Source organism: Pipra filicauda, unplaced genomic scaffold (assembly GCF_003945595.2).
Source record: "Pipra filicauda isolate LSUMZ 115617 unplaced genomic scaffold, ASM394559v2 scaffold287_size946512_pilon, whole genome shotgun sequence".
NCBI lineage: Eukaryota > Metazoa > Chordata > Aves > Passeriformes > Pipridae > Pipra > Pipra filicauda.
This window is the reverse complement of record NW_024104406.1, coordinates 713,815-726,129: the sequence shown is the minus strand read 5'-3', so window position 1 is coordinate 726,129 and position 12,315 is coordinate 713,815. Positions and strand designations below refer to the sequence as shown.

The 12,315-nt window shown below is 51.5% G+C and overlaps 1 protein-coding gene across 2 annotated transcripts in view; it reads left to right on the top strand.

Annotated features, from left to right (window-relative positions):
* HCN4 (hyperpolarization activated cyclic nucleotide gated potassium channel 4) overlaps nucleotides 1-12,315 on the top strand; it is a 135,127-nt gene that overhangs the window by 95,140 nt on the left and 27,672 nt on the right. For both annotated transcript variants that reach the window (XM_027723669.2, XM_027723659.2), the window contains one exon: nucleotides 6,814-6,975. In XM_027723669.2, coding sequence (XP_027579470.2) covers nucleotides 6,814-6,975 — 162 coding nt within the window. The remainder of the gene's footprint in view (nucleotides 1-6,813; nucleotides 6,976-12,315) is intronic.

Genomic DNA, 12,315 nt, shown 5'->3' with positions numbered 1-12,315 from the left:
TTCCCACAGCAGCACCAGGAGAGGGAAAGGAGCAGCTGAGCCCTTTTGTGTTGCCTTGCTGAAACATCGTGTTTCCCAGTGGGGTGGGTTTACTCAACGGGTGGAATTCCTGGGGGAGCTGCCCTTTCCCTCTCAGCTCCGATTTCCTGCGTGTCCTCGCAGAGTTGCTCAGGGGGTTGGCTCTGTGCTCCTTGTGGATGCTCATGGCTTCCATGCTTCGGTGCTCTAATGTGCATAATGCTCTGTGTGTCTGGAGAGGATTTTTCCTCCTGGGGAAGCCAGCCCATCCTGCCAGTTGTGCGTGTTGTTTGTCTCTCTCCTCACTCCAGCCTCCCAGGATGGATCTGCACATCAAGGCTCCCAAGCCCTTCCCCTCTTACGAGGGTTGTGTCAGTCAAGATTCATGCTGAGTGTGGAGAAGGTGACATTTGCCACAAGAATTGGCCTTGGTTTTGTGGTAGTGATCCCAAAATTAGCCAAACCACTGTTTTTTCAATGAGCTGCCTTTAGTTTGCCTGTTGGCCAGAATGAGTAAGAGCTTGTTGTCCAGGCTGGTTTCAGAACTAAGCAGGATGAGGCCCAGCCAGTGATTGTAAAGGTGATCCAGAGAGACACAGGAGCTGCTGCTGCTGCAGAGACTCAGCACAGCCACCCTCAGTAATCTGGGTAACAGTACTTTCAGCTCAGAAAAGCTCTTGGCAGTAACCACCTATCCCCAGTATATCAGGAGATTAACACTGAGGTTTGAAAAGGCAGCTAATGCCTCTGTGAGGAAAATGTATCTTTACCTCTGTTATCTACAAAAGCCAAGGAAAAAAAGGAAGAGTAAAAGACATGTCAACTTTCCTCCCCGTAGTCCACAAATACTCTTCTTAAATATAAGTAAACATGAATTTCCTCACAGCAGAACAACCTTGACTCTGACCCTGGAGCACTCAGAACAACATACGATACTGTTTTGATTCTCTTTGGAGATTTGTATTTCCTTTTCAGGCCTTTGGTTTTTTTAAGGCATAAATGAAGAGTAAATTCTTTGCTTTCTATTAAGCTGGAGCAGTGTCACAGCTCCTTGATTATCCACAGGGGATTTATCACAGTTGTAGATTAACCATCATGTGGATACAGATACCAGCACTGGCTCAGGACCAGCAGGGCTCTCAGTCTGGATGTGGTGCTACTGAAGTCCTGTGATGTTGCTGGTAGGGCAGTGAGCACTTTCACTGCCTCCCTGTGGTGCAGAGTCTGTTCAGAAAGGCCATGGATGGAAGGGATTCTGTGCAGAGACAGCGTTCAGCTGTCAGCTCTCCCTTGCAGGGTGTGCAGCTCCAGCTCAGCCGTGCTGGCTCCAGTCAGGATCATCAGGATGCCTCTGTATCGCTGTCCTCAAACCCCCAGGACAACCCATTTGTTCCAAGCATAGCACCTCCAGTACATAAAAAACCAGCAGGGATGTGCAGTCACATCCCAGCCTGGATGTGCAGTCACATCCCAGCCTGACTGTGCAGTCACATCCCAGCCTGGATGTGCAGTCACATCCCAGCCTGACTGTGCAGTCACATCCCAGCCTGGATGTGCAGTCGCATCCCAGCCTGGCTGTGCAGTCGCATCCCAGCCTGGCTGTGCAGTCACATCCCAGCCTGGATGTGCAGTCACATCCCAGCCTGGATGTACAGTCACATCCCTGCCTGGATGTGCAGTCACATCCCAGCCTGGCTGTGCAGTCGCATCCCTGCCTGGATGTACAGTCGCATCCCAGCCTGGATGTGCAGTCACATCCCTGCCTGGATGTACAGTCACATTCCAGCCTGGATGTGCAGTCACATCCCAGCCTGGATGTGCAGTCACATCCCTGCCTGGATGTACAGTCACATTCCAGCCTGGATGTACAGTCACATCCCTGCCTGGATGTACAGTCACATTCCAGCCTGGATGTGCAGTCACATCCCAGCCTGGATGTACAGTCACATCCCAGCCTGGATGTACAGTCACATCCCTGCCTGGATGTACAGTCACATCCCAGCCTGGATGTACAGTCACATCCCAGCCTGGCTGTGCAGTCACATCCCAGCCTGGATGTGCAGTCTCATTCCAGCCTGGATGTGCAGTTGTTTCCCTGCCTGGATGTACAGTCACATCCCAGCCTGGATGTACAGTCACATCCCAGCCTGGATGTACAGTCACATCCCAGCCTGGCTGTGCTGGGGAGCTCAGTGCAGTGGCAGGGGCTGTGTGGAGGGCCCAGGGCTGGCAGAGTGTGCCTGGAGGGAGCTGCCTCCCTGCACAGCACTGCCCCAGGGTCCTCTCCATGGAGCAGTCCAGCCTCTGTGGCCCCAGACAGACAGTGGCACAGCCCTCGTGGATCACAGGAATTCTGGTGGGCTGTTGTTTGGATAGCCCCACCAAGCCACGTGCCAACACAAAACAACATGCCTAATTAAACACTCAGCTTTGATTCCATCACAGCCCTGCTTTCACTGCCAGAGCCAGGCCCCACTTCTCCATGGGGTCCTTGATTTCTTCCAGCTCCAGAGCTGAGGTTCAGGGAATGCTGCAGTACAGAGCCCATAAGGGAGGACTGCACCGAGTCATTGGGGGCTGACAACATTTCAGATTCATTCTGATGGGATCCCAATAGCTTGTCCCCTATAAGTGGGATTTCCAAGATGGAGCTCTTACATAACTGGAGATGACTTTGTTGAGGGAAGTTTTGGTCCTCCCACTTTCCCAAGCTGTCCTTTCAGAAAGCATGCAATGTGTCCTTCAGCTGGAAGGACAGAACTGATTTTCTAGCAGGGATTCTGAAACCACAGCTTGTTTTGGACTGTCAAGAAACAGGGATATAAGCTCTGTCAAAGAATGCCCCTGAAAAGAGGTGATTTTAAGTGTGAATCCATGCTTTGCCCTTCTCCTCCTCTTCCTTCCCAGTCACAGGCAGCAGAGAGGCAGAAAGCACAAGCAGTTCTGGGGTGAAGGAGGTGTGATACTCTGGGACCCTGCCTGAGTCGTGTTACAACAGGACAAAAATCCCTGAGTGTTAATGATGAAAACCAGAGAAGCTCCAGTTACCACTCATGGACCAGCTGTTCTAGAATGTTCCTTCCCCACCTCTCCCTGGCAAGCTATAGAATTGCTGTAGGGCACTGCAACACTCTCCAGCACATTCCTGGAGTCAGTATTCCCTGGAACACAAGCACCTTGTGTTCCCTGGAACACAAGCATCCTGTTTGCAGTAGGATCTTCTCAGGGGAAGGTGTTTGTTCACACCCTTGCAGTTATTCCTGTGTGCTGCACAGCCAGTGTTGCCTGGTTTTCCCTTGTATGTGAATGCAAATGTATTCCAAGGAGGGGCCATGAGCTGGTACCTCCTGAGACCGACATTTGGGATTGGAGTTGTTTTACCTGCAGTTCAGACATTTACACTTGGAGTTCATAATCTGGGCTTACTTATGGGAATTCCTGAGCCATGGTGCATCTCCCCAGGTTAAACCGTGCCACAGACCAGGTGTGTCACCCTGGGGGTGTATCCTTCCAGAGACTCCAGTGAGACAGCCCAACCATCGTATAAGAAGCTCCATATCCATTCACCTGTCCCCTGAGCCATCCATTCCCTCAGGCTCTTTCTGTGCTTTTAATCTATTATAGGAAGAAAGGCACTTCCTCAGTCTGACAGGGCTTCACCCTGTCCCTGGCTGGAGTTCCCTGGGTTACAGGAGGGTTGGAGCTCTTTGAAAACACACAGAGGTGTGAGAGGAAAAGTCATTAGCACAGTAAAAACCCTGGTGACACAAAAGATCCATTCAGAGGTGCTTCTGCAAAGTGCTGTTCTGGCTTCATTAAAAGCACAGCCCCTGGCTCTCCCTCCCACAGCCTGGAATCACTTTGGGTTATCTAAATGAGAATGATCAGTTCTGCAAGGGGGAGAAAAAAGAGGAAACCAGGAGGAATTATTCTTTATGAATTATGTGCTCAGCTTTCATACTGACCTATTGAGTCAGCACTGAGAGCTGGATTTCCTAGAACAGCCTTTCATGCTGGATTTTGGATATGCTCTTCTTTTCAGCCCAGAAATACCTCTAGAATGGCCTTTCTCACACTGACTGGCATTGTGGGCTCCAGCTGCATCTTGGATGCAGCAGAAATAATGGAGTTTAGCAGCAGTTATCCAAATCATTCATCCTTCTGGTTTCCAGCATCCTTCTGTGGCTCCCTCCCAGCCTGGATTGAGCATGTTAACCCCGCTCCGAGCACGTGACCTCGTGGCACCCTGATTAGGTGGGGAGGTGTTAATATCTGGTGTGGAAACAGGCATCCAAATTGAACAGCCAGCTCCGACAGCACAGTGATGAGCCAATTCCAACTGGCAAACCGTGAATCCTTTCCTTGATAACAGTGATAACAAAAGTTTTCTGCCTTTTTAGCTCTTGAACTGACTCACTGTGGGAGGAGAGGGGGCTGATCCGTGGTACAGGCAAATGTGGCAGGTACCCAGTGCCATGGGTGGTGGGAGGGGCAGGACTGTTGCTGTTGGAGCAGCCAGGAGTTGTATGGATTTAGCCATACAGTCACACAGCACACCCGTGGCCTGTCCCAGACACCTCCTGACAGGCATTTCCCTCAGAGTCACCTTCCCCTCCGGAGGTGATTCCCAGGGGAGTCACCTCAATCCACCTGTGCCCAGGCTTGGGAGGAGCCCAGGCTCTGCTGTCTTACATACACCTGGGTCAGGGTCTGTGTCCCTTCTGGCCGCTGCCTGTGAGGAAGTTGTGTCTGCAGGTTTATTTACATCCCAAGAACTGACAGTTAATCCTGCCACATCCCCAAGGAAATGGTGAGACTGGACAGGTGTCACTGTGTGCTCTGCAGGGCTCATTGGAGGTCAGCTGTACAACACACGGGCTCACACTGTGGAGAGGTGTGGTGGCAGGGCAGGGACAGGACGTGTGACCAGGCAGGGCTGGAGCAGCCGAGGTGTGAGGGCAGAGCTGTGGAGGGGACAGGGCAGGTGACACGTGGGCCAGAGTGGAGGGGCTGTGGGAGGGCTGTTGGGGAGTCCAGAGAGAGCACAAGGGGCTACTTAAGCTCTGTGGGAAGCTTCAAGCAGGATTAGGACAGAGCTAAATGAAATAATCCCGTGAGGGAGCACTATCCTCAGGTCAGGGAGGAAAGGCAGGGATAGAGCTGGGACATGAGCCTCACCCGATTCACTGTAGTCTTCTTTGCTCCTCAATTCCTCTACTTTTTGTTCCCTTCCATTAAATCCGACTAGGACATGGTGTCACCTGCAGGCTGGGCTGCACAGCAGGCAGGCTATGTGTGCCTTCAGCCCAGGCAGGGCTCCTGAGCAGGCCTGGCCCTGGCTGCTGACAGCAGGGAGTCTCTGCTCCGTTCACACACCGCTGGCCGAGTGTTTCCCCCTCCTCTGCCAGAGACTGCAGGTCTGTGTGTGTGAGGAGCAGGGATTCACATTCCTCCAGGTGAGGTTCCAGAGCAGGACACATTGGCAGGGCTGGGCCGTGGCTGTTGGACCTCCATCCATCCCAGCACTGTCCAAACTGCCCTGGTGATACGGCAGCACATGGGGAGGATGCCAGATGTGTTCAGTGTCCGTGTTTTCGGGGGATGCACTGGAAGCCAGCACACTGTGTGGTCCTTACATATCCAAACCACTGCCAGGCTGAATCGCAGCATTATTCAATATCCTGAGTTGGAAGGGACCCACAAGGATCATCAGATCCAGCTCCTGGCCCTGCACAGACACCCCAACAATCCCACCCTGTCCCTGAGAGCATTGTCCAAACGCTCCTTGAGCTCTGGCAGCCTTGGGGCTGTGCCCACTGCCCTGGGGAGCCTGTTCAGTGCCCAACCACTCTCTGGGGGAAAGACCTTTTCCCAGTATCAGGAAAGTCGCCTCTCTCCGTGAACTGTGTCAATGGCAGAAGAGGCTGAGCCACACAGGGCCAGCAATCCCTCTGCAGAGCCCACCTCAGGTAGGGAAAACTAAACCTGGATGGATACAGAGCTCAGGGTAGGAGCCACCACACGCCCTGTGTGTCTGTCATCACAAAGCTGGGCATTAAAGAGCCAAGCAGCCCAAAGTCTCCACAACACTCTACTGTAGGGAAAACAGTGTCCCTCATGTCCCTATCCCCACATGCAGCGTGGGGATAGGGACCCTCGAGACCCGACTGCAGAGCTGTGTACAGGTTTCTGGGCTTCCTTGCTAAGAACTCCTGTACAGCTCTGCCATGCTTCTCTGTTCCTTGCCTACCCTTGCTGGGATACAGCAGAATACAAGAAATACAAGAAAATAGATGAATCAGATCCTCTTCTAGAAGTCTCTGCTGAGTTTGAAGCTGTTCTTTCTTGCATTTGATATGTGCAGAGACTGCAGCTGACATCCAGTACAAAGACAGCTGCCACCATGGGTCACTGTGTAACATATATTCAGCAAGAACAGAAATCAAAGAAGGGCACTGCAGTTAAAAGATGTAATGATAGAGTTTATTTCCGAGGAGTGGCTAATGTTCCAGAAATATTTGCAACCAGCTTATTTTATAAAATGAGTTATGGAGCTTTTAATGTTAAATTAGAAGGCAAAAACACAGGGCAAGAGAGGTGAATGATTATGATTTTGTATTTTGGTTTTTAATCTGTTTTTCAGCTGGTTCTGCTTGCATACTGTGCCTGACCTGAGCTGATGCAGCCTTTTCTGTCACTTTAGCAAGTTCTTGACCCTGATACTGCGTCTAATTATGTTGGGTTGGTTGTTTTTGGGGAGCTGCCATCTAATCTGCTCCCTGTCGGCCCCTGCAGATCTTCCACATGACCTACGATCTGGCCAGTGCCGTGGTGAGGATCGTGAACCTCATTGGGATGATGCTGCTGCTGTGCCACTGGGACGGCTGCCTCCAGTTCCTGGTGCCGATGCTGCAGGACTTCCCCGACGACTGCTGGGTGTCCCTGAACCGCATGGTGGTGAGTGCCAGCCCTGCCGGGCCCTCGGTCACCCTACCCAGCGCCCACATGCCATCCGCCAGCTTCCCAGTGCTCCCCAGTATCCAGCGCTGCGGGCACGGAGGCGCCTGGGAGGCAGATCCTGCAGGGAGAGGTCCCGGGGCTGCGGAGCAGGACCCGGCCCGGCAGAGCTGCTGCGGGTCCTGCTGTGGAAGGCAGGAGCCAGGCTCCCCCTCCTGGCTCCAAACAGCAAGGAGCAAGGGTGGAAACGGTTTTCTAATGGCTTCTGGGCATCCTGAGCCAAAGGAGGAGACAGAGGGGGTCCTGGAACCGTAGCTGGGTCTGATCCATCATTCACATCACCGGTCCCAAAAAACTGTGAAGCCCTCTGCTCCATATCCTCTTGAAGGGCCGGTGTGATCACCCTCCCTTCCCTCCATGGAGCTGCACAACGTCCCATTAGGGTGGGCTCAAACAGACCCTGCCGGGCCACAGTTGGGCCTCCCATCATGGGATCAGGAGCCAGACTTCCCAATGCCATCCCAGGCTGTGCTGCTCCTCTGCTGTTTGCTGTGAGGGAGTTTGATACCATATGGTAAATGCACGGGGAGTTCATGGTACCTTTCAACCATCTTGCTGAGAATTCAGGATCTTTTATTCAAAGGGACAATGTCCAGTTGATTAAACAGCAAAAACTGACAAAGCTTAAAAAATTGCCTCTCATTGCAGCTCTTAACCTCCAGATTCCCCCAGCCAATTTCTTCTTAAAAAAAAAGGAAATAATCAGGCACTCGGGCAGAACAGAACAAATGTAAAATGTATAAGAGCTGTGCCAGCTCGCCATGCCTCCCACATGCAGAGCTGTGGGCACTTGCTGCCTGTGCCTGAGAGGAGTGAGCATCCATGAAAAAGTCGTCTGTTTGGGGTTTATTTATTCATTTCTTCCCTCTGCAATAATCGTTCACTTCCTGCTGCTGAAAGGTGCCAGACTGACAGTTCTGGAGTCTGGAACCCTCTGTTTATCTCCAGCAGAAGAACAACCCATGCAGCAGCTGCCTGGTCTTCCCCCATGCTGCCTTTTTATTATTTATATGGCAGGAGCAATCAAAGATCAGGGCCCCCTTGTGCTGTTCAGGTTCAAGAGGACACTCAGCTCCTCACCCTGGGGAGCTCAGAGGTGCAGGCTGAACCCATCCCCATCCCATGAGGAGACTTGACTGTGGTGCCCTTGCAGGACAGGTTCAGAACAGCACATCTGAACCATGTTTCCCTTATCCCAACATCCGGCTGCTGGTTGATGGCAGCAACTTCTCTTTGCTCTTCCCATCCATCCCTCAGGGAAGAGGTAAGAGCTGGGGTTGCAGCTGCCCTCGGGGTAACTGTAGGCAAGGGCAAAGGTCTTGAAAAGTGGCAGAAGACAGAACAGAGGAAGAAGAGATTTAGCCAAGGCACCTTTCTGACAGCAACAGTGGGGAGAGTGGGAAAGATGCCTTCCAGAGGCAGGAAGGCTCAGCAGAATCTCCAGGAGGGGCAGGGTACCATGCTTCTATCTGGAGCAGAGCTTCACTCATGCTGCAGTCTTGTCTTCCCAGCCTTGAGAGCCTGTAAAGCTGGGAATTAAACTGGCCTTGTGTGATTTTTCTTCTTCTTTGCAGCTAAATCACCTTCTTTTTTTTTTTTTCCACTTAATAGAAGTGGAAAAAGAATTATTATCTCTGAAAATGGAGCCTCAGGAGACTGGGATTGAGAACTGGAGAGATGGTTATATGCCCCACCTATAGTTCAGGTGGCTTCCACTTCAGGAATATGCCAGCCCCAGAATAGCTTGAGATGGGAATATTTAACAAAGACAGTAATTAGTTCTTCTGGAATCAGATAGGTGTTTTTTTTTTCTTACAATAATGTTCTTTAATCTCCTGAGACAATTTCCAGATGTGTCTTTGGGACCAGTGATGGATGTGGATGGCATTTACATATGGTCTGAAGTGAAGTAATAGCAGAGGCCACTGAGTCAGGAGCAACAAGAAACTGGAGGTCTGGGCTCTTCTCAGGCTTTGGTGCCAGGATGTTGATGGAAGTTTCCAGAATGGCTCTGTTTGAGTGCTGTGATGGACAGGGTTGGGAGGGGAGAAGCCTGGATGGCATCAGTCTGTGACAGTAGGTTGGATTCTGGGACATTCTGTACTGACCTGGTCATAGCTTTGAGGAGATAAATACACTTGGTGCACGACTGCCCTGATTACACACAGGAGCCACAAAGCTGGGATGGAACCACTGTAGAAAAAGAGAAATCTTCTGAAGCTGCTGCAGGCAAGGGGAGCTGGAAGTGAAGTGCCAAAAGCTTCAGAGGCTTTCTCCTTGAGTGTGCTGGCGCTGCTTTTCCACTGCTCCGGGGTTTCCCATTGGCAGTCCATAAAACCAGCTCTGATTTCGATGCAGCAGAGAAAGGAGATTCATCACCTCCCATCTGCTTCCTAAAGATTTGATCCTCATCCAGGGGATTTGTGAAGGGTCCTGTGTTGCCAAAATCATATCAGGGGCTCGATAAATCCCTAAGTCCACTTCATCTTGGTGTTTTATACATGCACCATGTTCCATCTTTAGCAATTGTGAAGGAGCTGGTCTCTGGATGACTCCTGAAATGGCAGGGAAAGATGTTTTCAGTATTAATTGCTCAGCCCCAGTCCCAGGGGCTTCAGCATTAGCTTCCCTGCAGTGCACTTTATTAAAAACTGGAAGCACTGGTGAGTCAGCTGCTGCTGCTCCCCGAGACCCTGGCCTGGCAGCTCCGTCCCAGGAACCCGAGCTCTGCTGAGACCTGAAGGCTGCTGGAAACACGTGGCTCATTCCCTGGGGTGTTGTGCTGAACTGATAAACCCTGCAGGGAAGGCAAATATCCCTGTGGCAAACTCAGCAACCTTGCACAGGAAACACTGATCCTCCTTCCTTCCCCCAAAGGGAGGGGAGCAGATTCACTTTGAGCTTATCCCCCCTCCCTGCTCACAGCACTTTCTTGGGGTGTTGCTGATAGAAAGCAGGAAGAGAGAGGGATGCAGCACGTGTTGTGGGAAGACAGAGCAGTCCTGCATGGCTGTGCTGTGTGATTCCTAACTCCCCCAAGCCTCTGGGCCAGCAGGTCCCTCCTGCCCTGCCTCAGCAGACACTTGAATCTGAGTAGCAGATTATCATGTTCTATAAAATCTGTTAGGGAGCAACAAGAACAGGGCTGCTCCACGATGGGATGTGAGCCAGGAGCCAAGGGCAACAGGCACAGGCAGTGCCCTCACCAGCCAGGGCACAGTCCTGCCAGTCCAAAATCGGGTGGGCAGAGCAGAACTAGTGATAACTGGGGCTATTGACCGTTCCAGGGAAGGCAGGGTGACAGTCACATCCAGGGTCTACCCAGGGAGTCCAGCTGGGAGCAGCATGAGGTGGGAGCAGAGGCAAGGCTGGAAACAAGGGCACAGCACGTGCTCAGTGCCCAGGACATGGGTACAGTGAGCTCAGGCAAGGGGTGGGTGCCAGGCCTGGAGCAGAGTGTGCTTGGGGGGGTCCCAGGCAGGGCTGACTGGGGCAACTGGGACTGGTGCCCTCAGAGTCCTGGGAAACTCCCTACTGTCAGGTGGAGGCCACACGGAGCTCTCCTTGGAAACAAGCCCAGAACAGGCGGTTCTGTCCTAGGTGGTTTGATCTATCACCTCCATTTCTTCCCCCCAGGTGTGTTTTCCGGCCCAGCAGTTCCAGCGCTGTCCAGGGGAGGGCAGGGGTGGTCAGAGCCCTTATTTCACAACTGGGTCTGAGGGCAGTGCAGTAGCAAACCCCGAGTAACAGCTCAGTGGCCAGATAAGATCACTGCTGAGACACGTGGGAGCTCGCAAGGCTGAAATATGGCCTGTCACCACTACAGCTCCTTAGTTCTCTGAAAAGTTAATGGTGTAAGTCAGGCATCCCATTTGTGCCTGTAGACTGTGCCCCAGCCCAAGAAGTTCCAGTGCTTCTCTGTGTCTCTTCTTCTCTCACTAATCTTCTCCAGTGAGGATTCAGCCAGACACACTCAGTGCACATCAGAACCAGAACACCCTGTAAGACACCATACTTTTCCTCGAGCTGTTTCTATACTACAGACACTACAGAACCCAGCACTGCCTTTGAAGAGTTCCAGGAACGTTGTCTCCAAGTATTTAAAGGTGGATCTGAGCAGAGGCATTGCAGTCCAGGCTCTAATCCCAGAGAAACCCTTCTAGCACTGCCACTGTTGATGTTAAAAGCGAACTAGTCTGAGAAAATTCTTCCAAGTAATTTTAACTCCCTTTTGCAAATGCTCTCCGTGCCTGGCATATGTTTGGGATAACATCCCTCTTGACTCTGTTCAAGCACAGATCTGTAGCTCCATTTTTGCTTGCTTTGGGATTTGGTTAACAAGGAGTCATTTTTTTCCCTGCAGTTTAAAGCCTCATTTACCTCCCCTCATGGGCCATTTTAGCCACTCCAGTATATTTGAAGTGGTACAGCCCTCCCACCATGGGGACTGGTGGAGTGGGGTATTATATAGGGGTGTGGCTCTTATGGAAACAGGCTGTGCCAGGAGGAGGCACCTGGTGCTGGTAAACCTGTGTCTACAGTATGTTTGGAACCACCACTACTAGCCTGGCCTAAACTACTGCATTGTTCACCTCCCTGCTCCTCCTATGGAGAACAAAAGGCCTTAAATCTAAAGTTATACTAAACCTATAGGCAAGGAATTGTCACATAGGCAGTGCCATGAGTGAGAATCCAGTGCTTTTTACAGATTGTATCCTAAAGGTCATTGCTCTGAAAGGTTTCCCCTTCACAGAAGTGCCTCTCTTTGAGCAGTCCTTGGTCTCCTCTCCCAGCAGACCACGCTGCTCAGGATTTGTTTGAAGCACTCCGTGTTTTCCTGCAGCTCTGGCCCCTCAACCTGTCTTTACTCATCCGTCTCCTCAGTCTGTCCTCCCATGAGTGCTGCTCATGGGAATTGAGGTTGGGACTTGTGACTTCCCAGGGAGCCAGAAGTGTTTCTGCAGGCTACAAGGGCTCAGTATGTTGGATGTTAGAGTTTGGGATGACTAATTCCTACAAAACACTGGCAAACTTCCTTGTAAACAGCACTCCTGAACAGCAAGTTGCTGGAAGAATGGCTTTTAAAACTTGAGCCTGCCTGGTGCCCAGATGTTCACAGCCATTAGAGACCCTGGCAGCCAGTTTTCTAATACATCACATTCTAGCTCAGCTGTTCTTATTCTGTGTGCCCAAATTCCCGTTGGAATTTCACCTCGGCATTTCTTTCCTCCCTGCTCTCAATTCTGTTGTGGAGGTGTGCTGCCCTGTTAAACTACTGCC